This window comes from Thamnophis elegans, chromosome 8 (genome assembly GCF_009769535.1).
Source record: "Thamnophis elegans isolate rThaEle1 chromosome 8, rThaEle1.pri, whole genome shotgun sequence".
In the NCBI taxonomy this organism is placed as follows: domain Eukaryota; kingdom Metazoa; phylum Chordata; class Lepidosauria; order Squamata; family Colubridae; genus Thamnophis; species Thamnophis elegans.
Window position 1 is genome coordinate 2,279,089 of NC_045548.1, and position 21,931 is coordinate 2,301,019.

Below are 21,931 nucleotides of genomic sequence, written 5' to 3' on the forward strand. Positions count from 1 at the left end.
CTTTTTAAGGTTTCCAATTTCCTTCAACTCTCATATTAAAAACTCATGCTAGTGTTTTTACTTCAGCGAATTTTGAAAAACAAGCCATTCCTAGCCCTCTTTCTCAGGATATGTGCACCCAGTAAAACTTTATAGTGGAAGATTACTGCATTGCAGAACCTAGTTTTGCATGCGCTGAAAAATAGTGTATTAGAATGTGTGCAAAGCACAACTATCTGCTTACTGTGCACATGTTTGTGCTTTCAAACCTTCCCTGGGAACAGACTGTATAGTTCACCCAGCGGTGGTTTTTCGCTCCTATCAGTCTTTAGGAACAGATTTCCAGCTGGAAAAGTCTCTGGTGGTGTGGCTTTCACCACTTCCCTTGGGAAGCTATCCTATAAACTACTCTGTATTTAAACATTTAGATGTGTGTGTGTGTGTGTGTGTGTGTGTGTGTGTGTGTTGTTTCATTCCCACTTAGGTTTGACTGTATTATTCTCAGCTACATTGCAATTTTGTTTAAAAAAATAAAAGATTTATTTTAAAATGTTATAGAACTAGTTTGAGCAGCTCGGAGGTTAAATGTGATAATCTGCAAGAAATTTTAAAGAATTCCATGTTATTTTTCTATAAAGGGCAAGTATATACATTATTAAATCCCTTTGTGCTTCTTAAGTGTGGTATGTCAACTCATAAAGTATATAGTAGTACTATACCCCTAGTCTAGAATGTGCTGTGAATTGTATTGAATTTTTCTCTTATTAGCATAGCCCAGTGGTTCCCAAACTTGGCAACTTTAAGACTGGTGGACTTCAACTCCCAGAATTCTCCAGCCAGCTCTGCTGGGAGTTGAAGTCCACAAGTCTTAAAGTTGCCAAGTTTGGGAACCACTGGCATAGCCGATAACTATAAATCATATGCAGCCACCTACCTGTAATATACTGTATCTTAGTAGCATTTCTTATACTCTCAAGAGTCAATTCTGGACCAATAAATATTGTTCTGGAAAGACCATATAATATTGTTCTGGAAAGACCATATAATGTGAATGAAGTGTTTTGAAGACTCAAGGATATGTCAGGGTTCATTGAGCTGCGTGTTTTTCTTGCAGATACTTGCAATCTAGCTAACATTGACAGTATTTTGATGATGTTTTAGTGATGTTTGATAATGATAAGTCTACAAGAAGAAAAGCAAATTCAATGAATATCAACATCCCAACATTTCATCCTGGGAATTTTAAAAATCGCTATAATTACTATTGCGTAATGATACTGTTTTCTCTCTCTATATATATATATATATATATATTCAAAAGGCAAAGTATGATTTGGAGCATATGTGAATGTGTTGGGAACATTATAAATCCAAAGCATTTTTTCTTGGAATTGTGTGCCACCAGCAGAGGGCATGTACATGAACCCAGGAAAGGATACAGCCACTTTAAATACATGTGTGACCAGGTGCATTCTGAGTTACATTTTGCCTTTTGAATCTGGATCTGTATATATCTTTATTATTTTTATTCTTTGTGCTCCTCCCCACCACACTTATGCCCCAAACCATTGTCTCAAATAAGCCTGTTTTTTATTTTATTTTATCCATATAAGAACAGAAAGGGATAATTCCATTTTTATTCTGTATGCATTGGTTCGTACTGGTATTATATTATAATCATCTGTTTTCCATTTTACCTTATCATTATATTTAGTCTTGCCATATGCATAAAATACAGATCTATGTTAAGCATTCGATTTGTATGCATCACTATGTATGTACATGTATGTACATAGTGATGCATACATGTATGTATTATTATGTGTAATAATGATACAATAAATATTAATTAAAAATTGTGAAAGCTAATAAGGAAAACAATTAAAAAGTTGACAAAAGTAATTCATTAATTTGCGATGTGATTAGTAATAGTTTGAAAGTGTTCTCCAGATTCAGAGTTCAGTGAACTAATAAATTAGACAAGTATTCTGTAATTATTAAGAGAAGACTAACGTTTAAAACTAAAAATTATTAATCTGACACCTCCCATCATATTATTTCTGAAAGGGTTGATTGAATCCATTAATGTGTAGTCAAAATGCACCTTTTAAAATGGAGTTCATGCTTTTGGTAGAGTTTTGACATCCTGCCCCATTAAATATGCAATATAGAATGGAATAATCCACAAGAGAACATCAACATGAATCTATGGGTCTTTAGAGTGACAGAAAAGGATTCCAGCCTTTTAAATTCCACTCCCTATACTCTATTAATCAAGCCTTATAATTAAGGTACAGTTAGTAATCATATAATTAAGGTGCAGTAATATAGACATTGTTGCAGTTGGATTGTGCCGAATAGTGGAAAGCATTCAACAGCACTTGTAAAATCCATGAAAGAAAGAGTAAATGATGTGTACTAATAGAGTATTTCACTAAGCACTGCAACATGTTCTCAGTGTCTCAGTGTCAATTATCTTGGCTTTACAATTAACTGAGACAAGATATGACAATCACTAAACTCTTCATGAATAACTCCACGTTATACTTTTTTTATTTCAAGGATGAAACATGAGGTTCAATATGCGCTCCCCCCCCCCCATATTGGATTAAGAAGAGAGAATGGCTGGAAACCCTTTATGTTATTTCCACAAATCATATTAGGTTTTATGCGTATTTTATTTTTGCATAATGCCTTGCCTCCTGATAATTTAGAGGGGAATGCGTGAAGTAAGATCTATTTCTTTTATTTGTGTGATATTGAATATATAAGGGCTCCAAAATTTATGCCTTCCCCAAATGTCTTCGTATTAATCATTACAGTTGTATGTGCTGTCAGCAATTCAAATCACTACTTCCCCCCCTGAGTCTTACTAAATCTTTGGATTCAACCACATCCTGACAATAAGTTCCTCATTCTTTTTTTATAGATAGTGTGACGAACAATATTGTTTTTCATTCCTTGTATTATAATTGTGCTTTTGGAAAAGGGAAGGGAGAAGAAATAAATTCGAAAAGGTGTATGCAGAGTCACATTTTTAAAAAGAAAACATAGTACAAAAATGAAGGTACCATTAAAGCAAGCAGTAAAGAATGTGAAGAAATATTTTGTATTAATAATAATTGTGGTACAGGATTATGCAAGGATGATATTTTTCTCTGGACTGGCAATTTTTTAAATGTAGACTAGACCCCTGTTGCCAACACGGTTTTAATGATGTAACAAATATATAACATAACAGAACTGTGAAGTCTCTTGCTACTACTACTATTAGCAGTATACTAATAATTAGCAATTTCTCTAAAACCAGAAAGTGGTGTAGTGATTAGGGCACCAGGATAGAAACCAAGAGATAGAGAATTCTAGTCCTTCCTTAGGAACAAAGCCATCTGGGTGGGTAACCTTCAATTTTTAAAAAAGGCTAAAAACTAAACAATAACAAATATATAACAATATAGAATATTCAAATACTGTGCATTTACACAGAATACTCAAATATCGAGGAACAGCCATAACTCACATCCCTTCAATTTCTAAAAAGAAAAACAACTTTTCAAACGTTGAAGTCGTTCTGAAGCAACCAAGTTAACAGGAGTGGGGCATGTCTGATATTGGATGAATCTGTTCCTGAGAATTGGTGCAGTAACTCTTGAGCTTAAACATGGGATCCTTGCAGATGGCATTTCCAACGAGTCAGAATCTATAAGGAACCTATTCTTCCAGATCTCAAATGACAGCAAATACAATACAATACAATAGCAGAGTTGGAAGGGACCTTGGAGGTCTTCTACTCCAACCCCCTGCCTAGGCAGGAAACCCTATACTGTTTCAGACAAATGGCTATCCAACATCTTCTTAAAGACTTCCAGTGTTGGGGCATTCACAACTTCTGGAGGCAACTTCTGTTCCACTGATTAATGGTTCTCACTGTCGGGAAATTTCTCCTCAGTTCTAAGTTGCTTCTCTCCTTGATTAGTTTCCACCCATTGCTTCTTGTTCTGCCCTCAGGTGCCTTGGAGAATAGTTTGACTCCCTCTTCTTTGTGGCAAATACCGCACAGGCAAGGTGGTCCCGCAGATCTCCTGACCCTGAAACATGAAGGCCTTTAAAGTTGGTACCCAGCAGCTTGAAATAAATCGATACCAATGCAGGTCTCGGAGCAGAGATGTTAAACGTACAAACTATGTACGTATGTCTCTCATACCCGGACCACTTGACGTTGCTTGGCAGTTTTCAAGGACAATCCATGTAGAATGCAATTGTATAATCCAACTGTGAAGTGACTAAGGCATGAGTGACGGTTTACAATGTTTCTTGATCCAGAAATGGCGGAAACTAGTGCACAATGTAAAAGACCTCCTAAATAAGACGGCATGTCAGCCTCTGCTTTGCTGCTGCTTCGGCTGCCATTGAAACGGGGAGGGAGGGCATGGTATTTGGGAGGGGACTACTAATTGTGCTGGAGGAAGATTCTGGAGTTTCTGCTGCCTGTCTTACTGCGCATGCGGAGGAGGTTTCCCGCCAAGGCCAACGGCACCGACATTCCATCTGGGTGATGCCTTTTGAAGTTATCTCACACCTGACACTTGGGAGAATTATGATTGGACTGTAACGGGGATGCCAAGGGGTAGGGAATGGGTTATTCTTTATATCATTTGCTTTCACGCCTAAATAATCAGTCTTCGCTTTGCTACGCTTCTAATCATTTATAATTAGTAAAAGTACACTTGATTTCTATCAATGGAGTCCTGTGGTTTTCTTTCCTAATTATTCAATGGAGGAGTGCTGACACGGCCAGTTGCTCTTCACTTGTTCTAGTAGGTGAGTTTCAGAGGTCCCCAGAAAGTGCCTGGAATTGGAAAGCTTCTTCATCCAAACCTTAATCTCTCTTGCTAGGATTGAGTCCAGGCCCTTACAGCTCTAGGCAATGGGCAGAATCTCCATCACATTTCTTGTTCAGTCTATTGATATCTAACTCCATGCTGGCATTTAGCTTCATGTAGATGTTAAATAAGAGGAGAGGAAGTATTGATCCATGTGTCACACGTAGGTCCACCTTCCCATGATTGGCAGCCCTAGTCAACTCTATGGCAATTGAAGTCCTCTAATGGAGGCTCCAGCTGCACTTGTGGTTGAACTTTCTTCTGGCTTGTGTTCATGCTGTCTTGACTCTAAACCAGTTTAAGAAAACCCTGTCCAGACTAAGATATTTTGGTAATACTTGCAAATAATCTGGACTGCAGGATATCGCAATCTGCCAGTGGACAGTGGCTCTCCACCTTTTCGTTCTGAAAAAGGTAATTGCCAGTAATTTTCTTTCTTCTCTATGTGTTTTCATGGACATGCATATTTTTATACATGACTATACATTATACATGTGTCTGTACATACACACATGCAGACTTACATGAAATTTATACTTGCAAGATTCAAACATGAAGATAGAATATTTTCACTCCAGCTCCAAATAGTCCATAGATTTAAGTAAAAATTCAGTGACCAGAAATATTATTAGGAAAAAGATAATGGAACTGGAAAAAAACCAGAAAGAAAATCAGTAATGAAAAACAAGTTTCTGATAGGATTGAAACCAGCAAAGCCTGAGATACAAAGGGAACATTGTATTGGCTCTACTTCTGTAAACAGTAGGATGGTTGCATGGGAATAAAATGTTTTTATATCAGTTTGTCTCAAAAAAAAAATTCTGATTGCAATATTATTATTCCTGACTTACGTGATAGTCTCTCTCCCCTAGGGTTTTAGAGTTTAGAGTTTAGAGTTTATTAACATTTGTATGCCGCCCACTCCGTAGAGACTCTGGGTGGCTCACAGATAAGACAGGGGACGTATATAAAAAATAAAAATAAAAATACAATCATTAAAATTCCACAACATGCATACAGCTTAGAGTGGGGCTGGATAAAATCAACAGCTCCAGGCCTGCCAGAACAGCCAGGTCTTAATCGCTTTACGGAAGGCCGGAAGAGTAGTAAGGGTCCGGATCTCTACGGGGAGATTGTTCCATAGGGCTGGAGCAGCTACAGAGAAGGCCCTCCCCCGGGGAGCCGCCAACCGACATTGTCCAGTCGACGGCACCCGGAGGAGGCCCAATCTGTGTGATCTTATTGGTCTTTGGGAGGTAAATGGCGGTCTCTCAGGTAGCCAGGTCCCACAAGTGCATGACCTACCTTTTCCTGGTCAACCAAAAATGGCCCAAAGACACCTGCCAGGATTTGTGCCCAAGGTGGGATTAAAAATCTCAGTCTTCTGGTTTCTAGTCTAACCACTAGAACCACAAAGTGGCTCTCAATCTGACAGGCTCATATAACTGAATGAAATATCAAACTGCTTATTTAATCATAAAAATTAACAATGGTACTGCTAAAATTTTAACTAAACATTCTTTTAAAATCATTGGTACCTTTGCTTCTACAACTTAAAATCTCTACAAAAAAACACGAACTGTAGCATTTTGGAATAAATATCACAGCTTCCTAACATCCACTACCGCCTTATGTACAAGTGAGATTTATCTGTTCTGAAAGAAGCCACCCTAATCACTACTTATCATTAAGTAAATTATAGATGCAGTGGAGTCTCTTAATAAGCAAGCAGTTTTGTCTAAAAGTTAAGACTATCCATGCATACTTATTAACAAATCCCAGTTCAATGAGTGGGCTTGTTCTTTAATCAAAAGCTGGATCCACATGGCGCATTGAGTTATTGCCTTTGTATTTGGCTTAGCAAAATATGTGAGCTCAGCTTGTCAATGTTCTTAATTTTTTACGTGACTCATGATCACTATGACATTTTACAAACTGGATTTAAAAGAAATGAGAGTGTTTGTGCTATGTTTCTTTAGCACTATAGCATTTAATCCTGTACCTTCGTATAATAGTTGAAATAGATTTATTCCACCAAAGACAGAAGCGTGTGCTTAATTTTCCTTTAAAAAAATGGAACTTGAAACATGCTCATTTTTTAAAAAAACCTGTTCAGTTAACTACAGATATTTAGATGATTTAAGGGGGTGCAGTGGCTCAGCAATTAAAGACACGGAGCTTTTCAGATGAAAAACTGACAGCCCAAGTTGAAGACCCGAGCACTGTACAATGGTGTGAGCTCCCTTTCCTGCCCCAGCTCCTGCCCACCTAGCAGTTCGAAAGCATGCGGTATCTGCGAGACCGTCTCCTGCCACATACCTCCCAACGGCCGATAAGATCTCACAGGATGGGCCTTCTCCGAGTGCCGTCGACCGGACAATGACGGCTGGCGACTCCTCGGGGGAGGGCCTTCTCTGTAGCTGCTCCAACCCTATGGAACGATCTACCCCCAGAGAACAGGACCCTTCCCACTCTCTCGGCCTTCCGACAGGCCACAAAAACCTGGCTATTCCGGCAGGCCTGGGGCTGTTGACCTCATGAATGAGGTCCAGCCCCGCCTACATTGAGTGCATGACGTGTTTCTTTTTAAATCTGTTTCTTTTTCCCTATTTTTAATTTTAATTTTTCTTAGAATTGTATGTTGTAAGCCGCCCGGAGTCCTTCGGGATGGCGCCTTTATTTCAATTTCAATTGCATGCAAATTTCAATTTCAATTGCATGCAAATTTCAATTTCAATTACATGCAAATGTGAGTAGGTAAAGTAGTACCACTCAGTGGGAAGATAACAGTGTTCTGTACACCTCGGCATATCAACTTCTTGGGTACATGACCATAGAAATGTCCTCAGATAATATTCGTTCCCTCAGCTAAGAAATGTAGATGAGCACCACCCCCTAGAGTCAGATATGACTGAACAGGGGAAACCGTTACCTTGACCTTTTATTTAAATTATTTAATTATGAGTTTCTCTATCTTTATTGGGTATTATACGAAGTCATCTCCCAGGGCATTGATTCCCTCACACTATAACCATTCTAAAGTTTTCACATCCATTTTTTTTTTAAAAAAAAAAGAGAAGTAGTGATTATTTTCCCCCTTCATTTTGTTTTAGCTTCTTGCATTTCCTAACTGTATATTTGCTTTATGGGATGGAAATTTGTGATGTGGTTAAAAACGCTTCATTGGAAAGTTGACATCATGAAAACCATTTCCTTCATGGTTTAAGGATTGTTTTGAATTATAGACCTGGAAGTGAATGTGTGGAGCAGCAAATTCTCTTTTAGGTCATATCTGAGAAACTGAAATGTTCTATTTAAATTAAGCCAGCTCCTGCGTTTTTAAGGGTTTGTGAGCATATGTATTTTGGATGAAATAAACAGAACACAACTTCTACGCTTAGGCAAATGGTTAATTACAGTTAACATTGATTAAAGTAGTGACAGTGAATACCAATAATATTTATGTTTCAGGTTCTTTTTCTCCATAGGCAATTCTTACTTGTTAGTGCTACATTTTTTCAGTCTTTTCAAATGAATATAACTCATAAATGTATAGGCATGAAACATAAGGAATGAAACATAAGGAAAACGTGGGCTTTTCTTTAATCTGTGATCCCATTTTACTATTATATTGGGAGAAGAAAGAGCTCAATTGTCGTACGTCGAGGATTATGAGGACAATAGATGATATTCATCTATTGCTACCACTCTAATTCAGAAAAAGTAGGAAGAGTCATTTTAGGTTTACAAAACAATAATAATTCTGATATTAATGATAATAGTTGAAATAATAGTAATAATAATGATGAATTTACTTTATGCTGAATACTAATACCAATAATAGTACAATTCAGGTATATCTGATAATAGTCTTTCAACTTCTAACATTTGCGTCTACATGTTAATTGTAATATATTATATAGCATTTATGGCATATATTGATCACTATTATTACTATTATTATTTCAACTATTATCATTAACATCAGAATTATTATTATTATTTTGTAAACCTAAAATGACTCAAACAATACACTGTTCATTAAGCACCTATGTATGTTTAAGGAAAAAAATGGATAAATAATTTTTTTAAAAAGATAGGATTATATTTTCCCAACAGTGTACTGCCCTTTGAATAAATATTATATTTCTATAAATATTTTGTAAAGACCAACAAATAACAAAAATAGTTTTTCAATCTACAATCAAGCTATCTGGGCCAGTGTTTCTCAACCTTGGCAACTTGAAGAGCCAAGGTGGCGCAGTGGTTAAATGCAGCACTGCAGGCTACTGCTAGATCAGCAGGTCAGCGGTTCAAATCTCACCGGCTCAGGGTTGACTCAGCCTTCCATCCTTCCGAGGTGGGTAAAATGAGGACCCAGATTGTTGTTGGGGGTGATATGCTGACTCTCTGTAAACCGCTTAGAGAGGCCTGAAAGGCCTATGAAGCGGTATATAAGTCTACTGCTATTGCTATTGCTATTGCTATTGCTATATTGAAGATGTCCGGATTTCATGGCTGGGGAATTCTGGGAGTTGAAGTCCGGACATCTTCAAGTTGCCAAGGTTGAGAAACACTGATCTGGGCTAATTATTAGTCCATTGGTTAATAGCTGATATCCAGTGTAACCAAGAAACTAAGAGTCTTCCACCAAGACATTATTTTTAAAAAAATATTCAAAACTCATGGGCCTTTACTATCTAATGACAAAACTGAAAACACTGATGCATCTGAACAGCTACTTATTCGTATGCTTTAAAAGTGCCAGAATTTTATACTCCCATCTGGCTGTTGCAACCGCTTACCACAGCAGGTTGTGTCTTGCTAACTTCAAATTGATATGGTTACTTTTGCAAAACAGGTGGAGTTTAAACAAACAGCTTTTAAAATGATCTTAGTGTTATAAAAAAAAAAAAACCTACAACATTATTGGCTCACATCGGTCCATCAAAAGATCCATGGAAACTCCCTAGATTACTTGGACAAGTTTTATTTCCCTTCGAAAAGGAGGAATAGTGAAACTCTATCCTCTACCAATAATGTGCCTCGCTCACAATCCACTGAGCGGAAAGTTAAGTTTAGTGGCCTGTGGATTCCCAATTTAAGTGACATTGATTAATAATTTTTTACATTTTTTTTCCTCTTTAAACTTTTCTTTAGATTATAGAATAAAATACAAAAATGCAAAAGCTAATAAGACACAGTGAGAGAGAGAGAAGGGGAAAGAGAAGTGAAGGGAGGGGAGAACAGGAAAAAAAAAAGAAGCATTGACTTCCGACTCCCTCTGTTGCGGCAAAATAAAGCATTAAGATCGAATCTCAACTTTTTAATTTTCCATAATAATATAAACTATAGCTGTTTCTATAAAAAACATTGCTAAAATGTTTCTGGTTTGTTCATTATTAAATAAATACTGTTTAATATAACTGAACTGAAGCATTTTTTACAGAGGAAAAAAAAATACATCTGACGTTGAAGTGAAAACTGCAATTTTGATTGATTGATTGATTGATTGATTACATTTATATGCCGCCCTTTTCCCCGAAGGGGACTCATTATTATTACTATTTTGTGCATGCTTAAGGTGGAGATAAATTCCATTGAATTAAATGCAACTTTATTCTGGTTATAAATATTTATACTGCAATGCATTAGTATACTTAAGTACTATGTTATACTATAAATCATTAAAAGTCCAGCAATAAACTCATCAAGATAAGTAAGGGACAAGGTAGTTGATTTTTTTTTTTTTTTTGGTCTGGTTGTACATCATAATAAAAAGTGAAAAAAGGTCTTTTTATTGCTTTATTATCAAGGAAGTAAACGAATTCGTTATACAAACATTCATCTTCAAAGAAAGTGGAGGTTAATTTAAAACATGTAGCAACAAGACTTAACGTTTGCTACAAATGTTTGGAGAACAGATTTATCAGTTGCCATAATACTAAAAAGAAAGAAAAGAAACAGGAACCGGTTTGAGTGTGCTTAAGGTTTCCTGCTGCTCGTTACAATTTGATTCTCTGTTCTTTGGAGTTTTGCAAATTGTTCCTTAAAGTAAAGGACTTGTTAACCTCTAAGAAGTCATTGTTAAATCTCTCTGATAAAGAGGAACTTTCAGACTGAACAAAGCACGATTTTTTTTTTTCCAAATCACATTTTATGAATGCGAACTTTGTAAGTACCAGTTTCTTGAGTTTAAAAAGCGTGCATGTTGCAGGACTTCCTCTCCCTTAAAGAGTATCTCTTAGAATGGCATGCTCCATTCTGTTTCTCTTAATAGCAATAGCAGTTCGACTTATATAGCGCTTCATAGGGCTTTCAGCCCTCTCTAAGCGGTTTACAGAGTCAGCATATCACCCCCAACAACAATCCGTGTCCTCATTTCACCCACCTCAGAAGGATGGAAGGCTGAGTCAACCTTGAGCCGGTGAGATTTGAACCACCGAACTGCAGAACTGCAGTCAGCTGAAGTGGCCTGCAGTGCTGCACCCTAACCACTGCGCCACCTCGGCTCTGTCATGGCTCTTAACATTGTCATCTTTTCAGAATTTGGAGACATGTCGCTACAGCTATTTGTAACAGCTTCCTCTCCATCTGCCTGTATATGATGAACCTTTGTACTGAAGATATGCTTGTTTTATTGCTATTTTACCGACTTTGTTGTAAAATTTCCCCTAGGATCGTTTGCACATGATAATTGCAGATCATCTGTTGCGTAAAAGAGGTGGCCTGCACTTAATTAATTAATCCTAACGGTGGTGAATCAATTGGGATATCCAGAAAAATATGGCTCAGCATGATATGCCACCACATTGTAATAAGGACATAGCCTTTGTCCTATTGATATAACTTTAATAGATTTATGTTGGATCGAATATCCATGACAGCATATGCTTCCTTAGCCCCGTTTCTACTAAATTGTTGCATTTAAATTATTATTTTTTTAGACCAGTGTTATTTAAATTGAGAGTTTGGGTATTTTATTAACAAGAATGCTAGACAATAACATTTTTATATTAAATTATGCCCATTGTTGTTTGGAGGAGGCTGAAGCTCAATTTCCTAGTCATTCAAAGTTCCACCTGTTCATAATTGTCAAGATTATTAGATAAACCACAATGGCTAACCTATACCCAAACCACTATAAGCCATTTCATGTGTTTTGGTAATGTGAACAAAACCAAAACATTTAGGTGGCTTAACAGAAAGCGCTATACTGCTATAATATAGTTATGGTTACTCATACAAAGTTAGTTTACTTTGAACAGGACCTGTGGAATGTTTAAATTGCTCACAAATGTGCATCGTTCAAGAGATTGTGATAGAAAAGAACACAAATCAGAAAAATGGCAATTCTCTGGCATTTGTTCTTTAGAAATTAAGCTGAGTTTAATTATAAAAAATAAAACATGTGGTCCTTAGTACTATCTGAACTTGGTAGTTTTTTTTTGGAAAACATTTCATTACCAAACTAGATAATCTCATCAGAATAAAATATATCAATTGCTTTGAGTCCTTTGTCTACTTTTCTTAATAATAACTCCATTGTCTAATTGTTGTAGAAATTATATAGTTACAGAGGGTTCTTGACTTATGGGCACAATTAAGTCCAATACTTCTGAGGTGGCGCAGTGGTTAAATGCAGCACTGCAGGCCACTTCAGCTGACTGTTATCTGCAGTTCAGCGGTTCTAATCTCACCGGCTCAAGGTTGACTCAGCCTTCCATCCTTCCGAGGTGGGTAAAATGAGGACCCGGATTGTTGTTGGGGGCGATATGCTGACTCTGTAAACCGCTTAGAGTGGGCTGAAAGCCCTATGAAGCAGTATGTAAGTATAACTGCTATTGCTATTCTGTTGCTAAGCGAGACAGTTGCTAAGTGAGTTTTGTCCCATTTACCACATTTCTTGCCACAGTTGCTAAATGAATCACTGCAGTTATTAAGTTAGTAACGTGGCTGGTCAGTGAATCTGGCTTCCCATTGACTTGGCTTGTCAGAAGGTGATCACATGATCCTGTGAAGCCATCATAAACATGACTGTTTCCAAGCATTTGAATTTTGATCGCCCGACCATGGGAATGCTGCAATGGTTGTAAGTGAAAACAGTCATAAGTCACTTTTTTCATGTGCCATTGTGACTTTGAATGGTCACTAAACCACCGATTGTAAATTGGGGACTACCTGTATGGTATGATATCATGACACGGTTATATCATTTCATCGTTTGTTTATTGTCCATATAGGGATGTGGTGGCTCAGTGGCTAAGACGCTGAGCTTGTTGATCAGAAGGTCGGCAGTTCAGCCGTTTGACTCCCTAGTGCCACATAACGGAGTGAGCTCCTGTTACTTGTCCCAGCTTCTGCCAACCTAGCAGTTCAAAAACCATGTAAAAATGCAAGTAGAAAAATAGGAGCCGCCTTTGGTGGGAAGGTAACAGCGTTCCATGCGCCTTCGGCGTTTAGTCATGTCAGCCACATGACCATGGAGACGTCTTTGGACAGCACTGGCTCTTCGGCTTTGAATCGGAGATGAGCACCGCCCCCTACAGTCGGGAACGACTAGCACATATGTGTGCGGGGAACCTTATTGTCCATGTCATTTTGATATCATCCTGGTTTCTAAAAAATATCTATGAAATAAATCTTGTTTCCTCCAACTCCTATTCACTGACTGGAATCACACTTCAATTATGCTTCAATTCTACACTGAAAAAATCATAGGGCCCGTGGAGAGATTTTCATACCATCTCAGCCAATTGGCCTCCCAGCTTTTGCTGGATAATCTCCAGTTATGGAGCATTGATATGCATAGGGAGGAGGGTTAGGAATGACTATATTAACTTCAATTATGTTCCTATATTTAAAATCTGGAATTATTATTTTTGTGAGAGCCTACTGAGATTGTGGAGGACCTTCTGTACGTCAGATAATGGAAAACTGCAGAAGGGCTCAATTGTGTAACTCTCCCCTTTCCTGAATAAAGAGTTTATATAAATGATTGTCTGTCAAGGCTTCAATAAAATTAAATCCAACTTGTTACGTTATAAATTTTGCTAAGGAGTTGCCTTGTTTGTTGATTAAATGTGTATATTAGTTTTTAACCAAGTCCAGGTACATTGAAGGTGTGACTATTTGAGTGAGTTGTTCAAACAGTCCCAAACAACTACTATCACAAAAGTATAGTTCATTACTGATCATGGTTAGAAGGGAGTGGGTTTTATAACTTCTGAGAATTGGGAATTTCCCCATCTCACTTGCATTGTCTTCTGATGAAATGAAATTCTATGAAGCGTGCCTTAATACTGATTTAGTCTACTTAAAAGAACTGTATATGTTCTTTTAAGTATATGTCCAGGATGTGGAAGTTACTCAATTTTCAAGCAGGAACTGTCAGAAGCTTTTTTATATTCCCCCCTGTCCCCAGTGTGAACATACGGTAATTTAGATTTAAAAAATAGGTACCTATAATAGAAGCATTATATCATATGTCCAGGAAAGTGGCAATTCAAGGTTTTTTTGTAATATTTCAAAAGGGGATTGACTAAAGACCTACAAGGATAAAACAAATATGTTTGTATATTCTGGAAAATGCTACTTAAAAACAACCCTTAGGGTTTTTAAAGTCTTTTAATCTATCTTGGGCTGCTACAGTTAGGTTGTGAGACAACATGATAATGCCTGTTTTCTCACTTTTTATGCCCATTCTTCATGTGCCCATAGCTCTTAGTTTAATTTTCTCCATATTCACTGTTGTGGCCCAGCAGGAGCCGTTGGAGCTGCCACCAGACTCCGACAGCGAGGGGCCCTCTGAGTCGGCTCTGGAGGATGTGGAGGACCCTGGACAGGGTTCCGACTCCGAGCAGGGCACAGAGAGTCTGGTTGGCCACCAGGAGGCGCCTGAGCCTTGGACTCGTGGGGAGGAGACAAGGGAGTGTGATCCTGACGTCATGCATTGGAGCAGTGGGGAGGAGTTGTTCCTGGATGCCCGGCAACGGAGAGTTAATAGGCATAAGGAACGGTTACACAGTTACAGGAGATAATTGCACTCAGCTAGTGGTAATTAGGCTCCTCTCAAGACTATAAAAGGAATGCTTGTGCACACGCCTCTTTTGCAGGAGTATTCACTAGAGCTGGAGAACGTTCGTGGCTAGCTTGGCAGGCTGGATTGCTGCCAACGTCTGGACTGTGCTGGATTGCTGCCAAGGTCTTGTCTGTGTGTTAATAAATCCTTGCAGTATCTTTGTCTCGGCGTGCTTTGGTGTAGGATGAGGGGGGTCAGAACATTCACTATGCAGTTAATTACCTTTTTTAATGCAAGTAGGTTGCCTTAATATTAACACTTTATATGGAACTACCTAAAATAGCAGTCCAGAAGGAAGAGGAGCCAAAGAGGAGCCAAATCCAGCTGCAAAAATGTGGATGACCTGTAACTAGCAGCAAAGAGAGTTTAACGTTTCTCTGTGCTGCCATCTAGTGTTTACTTGGATTTTAGCCACCCAGATATGCTAAACTAAACATAAAGACAGAAAATAGGTCCAAAAGTATTTATAAGTCATCAGTTATATATATTTTCATATAAAGGTAGTACTGGTTTAGCGAACAAAATTGGAACCGACAACTCAGGTGCTAAGTGAAAAATCGCAGGACTACAAGTGTGCTTACAATTTTACCTCAGCTTCGCTTTACAGCGTCAGAAGGGACACAATCCCAAATTGTTGAGTGAACTCCCCACCCTTTAGAACGGCAGTGTCAAACTCACATCGTCGTGGCAGTGTCACGTGATGTATCGTGACTTTTCCCCCCCTTTGCTAAACTGTGTGTGGGCATGTCCCGCAGGTGACATATCCAGCCTGCGGGCTGCGGGTTTGACGGCCCTGCTTTAGAATACTAATTCTAAATAATTAGCAAGATAATTGATTTTTGAACTTGCATTCAGAGGAGAGGAAGGGATCACAACAGGAAGGGCTGGCGACCCCTCGGGGGAGAGCCTTTTCTGTAGCTGCTCCGGCTCTGTGGAACGATCTGCCCGCAGAGATCCGGACCCTTCCTACTCTCGCGGCCTTCCAAGAAGCCACCAAAACCTGGCTGTTCCGGCAGGCCTGGGGCTGTTGATCTATGAATCAGGTCCAACCCCCAGCTAAGCTGAATGTATGTTGTGTTTTTTAAACTGTTTTCGTTTTCTTTCCCCTATCTGTTATTTTAATTTTATCTCGTATTTGTAAGCTGGGATTGGGTGGCATATAAAGTCATTAAATTACGAATTACGAATTAGAATAAGCAGACACACATTGGAGAATACACATTGAAAGGAATGCACTACCACCTGCTCTTTTCCGAGTGCTCTTGGCTTAGGAGGTGAACAAAACCTTTAGTGTGAAAATTATTAGGGTTTTGTCAATTCCAAGCCGCAGCTACAAGCAGCGAGAGGGTTCTAATCAACTAATTATGGTCACATTGCTGAACTTGCTAACTTGTTATGAGGACTTTTTAGGGAAGCACTGTGGTCCTAAGAAAAACAGCTTAGAAAAAGACAGCTTGGTTGACTTAATCTCTGTGGGGGAGAGTGAAGAACAGAGGCCAGCCACAGGACAGTGCGTGTTAAGTGGCTGCAATGGCAAATATTGCAGAGCCGAGGTGGCGTAGTGGTTAGGGTGCAGTACTTCGGCTGACTGTTATCTGCAGTTCGGCGGTTCTAATCTCACCGGCTCAGGGTTGACTCAGCCTTCCATCCTTCCGAGGTGGGTAAAATGAGGACCCGGATTGTTGTTGGGGGCAATATGCTGACTCTGTAAACCGCTTAGAGAGGGCTGAAAGCCCTATGAAGCGGTATATAAGTCGAACTGCTATTGCTACATATGGGAGAGAAAGATGTGAAGATCATACATATGAGCATTAGTTCAATATTTTTTCAAAATCATTTAACTACAGTTGCTGTACGAGGCAATCGCTAAACAAGGACTCCCTGTACAGCGGTTTCTAAATTTGTGCAGTTCTGAAATGTTGATTTATAACATCTCCTAGTTGGGAATACGGTGGAAATCATTGTACAACATACCTGAAGTGTAGCAAATTAACGAAGACCGGCATCATTGTACTGTATATAAATGTATATTTTAAATTGGAAATAAAACTTGGGTATCCTTGAAAGATGTCTTAAACTAAAAGCAACTAAGGTATTATTATTGTTCTGTTCTGTCTTTCAGTTGTACTTACAAGCCAAGACTTCTTGTAGCACTGAGCAACATTATGAATATTCTGGACGATGCTGCCTCAAATGTGAACCAGGTAATACGCTAACAACATTTTTCTCACGCTTAAGCCAAAATGGATTTGTAAGTAAAAGAATAATATCTTTTTTTTTTCAAAAAAAAAATATCTGATATCTCATTAAGGAGAGGTTAATTGCATTCTTACAACACTTTTTATGTCTCTCAGAAGCAGAATTGCAAACTTTTGAAGGTGAAACCCACACTTGGGTTTTAAATGCCAACCTGCAGAGCAAAAATTCGAAGAGTGAGTTACAGGCAGTCCTAACTTAGCAAGCTGTTGTTTAACAACTGTTTGAAATTACCACGGAATTCAGAAACAACTACATATGACTTGTCCTTGAAGTTGTGACTCCTACACACAAGCAAACATTTACACATAAGGTGGTCACATTTCAGACACTTGGCAACTGTCTTATAACTGATTGCAGAGTCTTGCAGTCACAATTGTTCCAATTTATGATGGTTTTTTTGCTGTTTTCCAATAAAAACACCCGTTGGATATGCTAGATTCACTTAATGACTGCATGGATCACCAAATAACCAGGTGTTTTGCTTAATGACTCCAAGAATAGTTGTAGTTTTGTGTCAGGTCATTGATGACCACAATTACTTAGGACCAAAATTCTGAACTCAATTCTGGTCGTAGGTCAAGGATTATCTTTATATGTTTAAAATTAATTAGATATAGTTAGTTATAGACTATTATAGGAGTATGTAACCCTTTCCATTCCAATAGAGTAAAGTGAAATCTTTGAGGTAATTGGAGTATAGGGAGAGCTGTAGTTGAGGGAAAAATAGAATCCTTAGCCCACAAATTTTGCATTCAGACAATTTTTCCACATAAAATCAGGAATCTGAATAGTAACTAGCTCAATATTACTGGTATCCCATTATATGCAGGTTGAATCTGGCATGGCAATTTGAAAAGCAAAATTGTAGAATGTTTACCTATTGAGATAACTAACAGAGATTTATATTCCTGGTTAAAAAATTGAATTTTAAAGATAGCTTTGATTATATGAAGGAAGATTTGGAGGCTACTCAGAATTGTGTCTGCAGTTATTTCTTCAAGCTGTGTATTCTGCATTGGTTAATTTATCAATGCCATGTCTTCCGCGCTGATATTTAGGAATATTTAGGTTCTACACAGCAGTTGGGAAAACCTTGAATCTCAAAGGACAAGTCAGTTTAGGAAAAGCTTTCTGAACTCAACCCATTTTGAACAATTTCCTCCTAGGTGGTCATGCTCAGAACAGACACTGCTTCTGAATCACACAAACTATTTAAAGAGGCTGAATCATAGCTTCAGCATTTAAAACCAATCAGAAGGTGCCTTCAAGGAAGAACTTGAAAGACTTCCAGGCAAATTCTGTTATACAGTGAAAAGCCACCGTGTGCTTATTTCTTCCTTTTCTCTGAATTTTTCAAAATACAGATAATGGGGAAATGGGGGGGATACAGGTAGTCCTCAACTTACAACCACAATTTAGCACAAAACTTACGTTGCAAAGTGAAACATTTGTTAAGTAATTTTTACTATTTTTCTTGCCACGGCCGTTAAGTGAATCACTGCAGTTGTTAAATTAGTAACGTGGTTGTTAAGTGAATCTGGATTTTCCATCGACATTGCTTGTCAGAAGCAAAAAAACCTGACATTGCAACCGTCATAAATATGAACCAGTTGCAAAAGCATATAAATTTTGATCACCCGACCATGGGAATGACTGTGAAGGTTGTAAGTGAAAACAGCATAACTGTGGGGGGGATGCAGCAGCGGTCATAAGTGTGAAAAATGGTCATAAGTCACTTTTTCAGTCCTGTTGCAACTTTGAACGGTCACTCAAGTGAACTGTTGTAAGTCAAGGACTACCTACATTACAAATGGAAAACAATAACTGAACAATCTACTGTATAATTTCTCGCATGTAAAGCAGGGAGATTGCACGTTGAAAAAACATCTTTGAATTCCGTGTTTTACATAGACAGTGGTTGTTTAGTACCTCATATCCAGGCTAACTACATGCTTCACTGTGAATTGTCCAATTCTGTTGTTAAATCAATTTGATTAAGCAAGTGTTTGATTCTGATAATGTAATAAGCACCTAAATTGATGGCATTATAATGTTCTTTGGTTGTTCAGCCCACTTATTCAGTCATAATTGGACATATTGTGCCATGTGCTGACTCCACTAAGATGATCCATGCAGGCCTGAGACGGCCAATATTGCTAATTCTGAAGTATTTAACATTTCATCAATCTTTTCTGTTATTCTTCTCAGGAAAGTACGTGGCCCAAAAATGCACTGCCTTTTCGGAGACCGTTTGCAGACCCTGTGGCTCAAATGAGTATATGGACATTTGGAATGAAGAGGAAAAGTGCTTCCTTCATAAAATATGTGATAGGGGTAAGGGAAACACACGGACTGTTATATCGCTTCTCATTTGCCAGGGAGATGACTCTGAGGATGAAAGACTTCATTTGAAGACTTTTATTTTGAGTTGGTAGAGGTGGGCAGGAGAGGAACAGCTGGAAAAGAGGGATATGCAATAGAACAGCGGCCCCAAAATCTTTTTGAGCTTTAATCAAAATCTCTTAGGATATCAGGACAACTCTCACAAAATAACTGCTTAGATGACAGCGTGGCCTCTCCCAAAAATACGAATATCCCAGAAGGCAAATTGATCCAGTCTGAGATACATAACATAGTCAAGGTACTGTATTTCAAAGACGGGGTTTGAACATCAAAGTTTAGATTGTATCCTTGGACCCTGGTTCCAATCCTGAGTTCGGTGTCAAGTTAGATTCTCCTAACCCTTGACTGAGAAGTTGGAAACATCTATCAGTCTGTACTGAACCAGCATTGTAAATTACAATACATAGCAATAGCAATAGCAGTTAGACTTATATACCGCTTCATAGGGCTTTCAGCCCTCTCTAAGCGGTTTACAGAGTCAGCATATCGCCCCCAACAACAATCCGGGTCCTCATTTTACCCACCTCGGAAGGATGGAAGGCTGAGTCAACCTTGAGCCTGTGAGATTAGAACTGCTGAACTGCAGATAACAGTCAGCTGAAGTGGCCTGCAGTACTGCACCCTAGCCACCTCGGCTCATAATCTTCAATGAAGAGACCCGCATGGCTTCCTACAACATTGAACAACATCATGCTAAGCTGTGACCTTCAATTCCAGTCCATTTTTTTTCTGCAGTAAACCATGAACATTCAGTTTTTCCATAAGACTCTCTTCAAACCATCCTGAAATGGATTGATTTTGGCTGATTGTGAAATATTCAACACAAAGGCGCAAGCATGCCACGAGCTGAGCATAGACACATATATCTCATCACAGCAAAACAGAAAGAAGGAATACCCTTGGCTCTCTTGCCATACCCTTAGTTGACTCAGCCTTCCATCCTTCCGAGGTGGGTAAAATGAGGACCCGGATTGTTGTTGGGGGCGATATGCTGACTCTGTAAACCGCTTAGAGAGGGCTGAAAGCCCTATGAAGCGGTATATAAGTCTAACTGCTATTGCTATTGCTATAGTTCTGTAGCACAGCAGCCCCCAACCTTTTGGGCACCAGGAACTGGTTCCATGGAGAGAGGTTTTTCTACAGACTGGGGGGGGGGGGGGCGCATGGTTATGTGTGCTGAATGCATCCCGCAGATTGGGCTTCATTTGTTTAAGCAGCCTCATTTCTGGCATGCCATGGCCCAGGGTTGGGGATCCCTGATGTAGAATGTTCTTCATCAGCCCTTAATTCAAGGACACTTATCAGCTTCAAAATACATGGCTATCACTATATTGTAATTTTTTTTAAAATTAGGCAAGGATGTCTTTCTTAAATACCCAAGCAAAAGGTGGGTATTACTTGAGTTTGTTTAGGCAGCTGTTGTGGTCCAGCAGGAGCCATTGGAGCTGCCACCAGACTCCGACAGCGAGGGGCCCTCTGAGTCGGCTCTGGAGTACGTGGAGGACCCTGGACAGGGTTCCGACTCCGAGCAGGGCGCAGAGAGGCTGGTTGGCCACCAGGAGGCACCTGAGCCTTGGACCAGTGGGGAGGAGACAAGGGAGAGTGAGCCGGAGACCAGTAGTGAGTTGTTCCTGGATGCATGCCATCGAAGAGCTACTAGGCGCCAGGAACAATTATGCAATTACAGAAGGTAATTGCACTCAGCTGGTGGTCATTAGGCTCCTCTCCAGACTATAAAAAGCTACTTGTGCACACGCCCCTCTTTGCAGAAGTCAACGCAGGATTGAATGTTGGAGGACATTACTGTGAGCTTGGCAGGCTGGATTGCTGCCAAGCCTTATCTGTTTGTTATGCTTGGCTTTCAGCCACCGAGGTTTTGGTTTCTTGTTATTAAAGTACATTCCAGTTAAGCTTGTCTCGGCAGTCATTAGTGGACGGAGGAGGGGGTCAGAACAGGCACCATATTTGAAATCCTACAAGAAAAAGGATATGTCTATTTAAACCATCCATTTAGCCTCCATAAAGAGATTTCTTGTGTGACCCTTATAACCTCCTACAACATTGAGCAACATCATAATCAACTGTGACATTGAATTCTAGACAATTTTTTTTTGCAATAAACCACAAACACTGTTTTTCCATAAGACGCTCTTCAATTCTCACCATTTACCACATATTTACTTGTTTCCCTATAGTTTCATTTACAATACCATTGATTGACAATTCGAATTTTTATTATTGCTTAATACTTGACATAGCAGCTAATGCTTGTTCCTGGTATGTCACTTAGAATTGCAACTGGCAAGCATTCAGAATCACTCTTGAA

The 21,931-nt window shown here is 38.9% G+C and overlaps 1 protein-coding gene across 3 annotated transcripts in view; it reads left to right on the forward strand.

The window, feature by feature from the left end:
- Positions 1-21,931, forward strand: part of TNFRSF11A (TNF receptor superfamily member 11a) — a 36,781-nt gene that overhangs the window by 2,646 nt on the left and 12,204 nt on the right. For all 3 annotated transcript variants that reach the window (XM_032223146.1, XM_032223147.1, XM_032223148.1), the window contains exons 2-3: positions 17,066-17,147; positions 19,411-19,536. In XM_032223146.1, the coding sequence (XP_032079037.1) occupies positions 17,066-17,147; positions 19,411-19,536 (208 nt within the window). The remainder of the gene's footprint in view (positions 1-17,065; positions 17,148-19,410; positions 19,537-21,931) is intronic.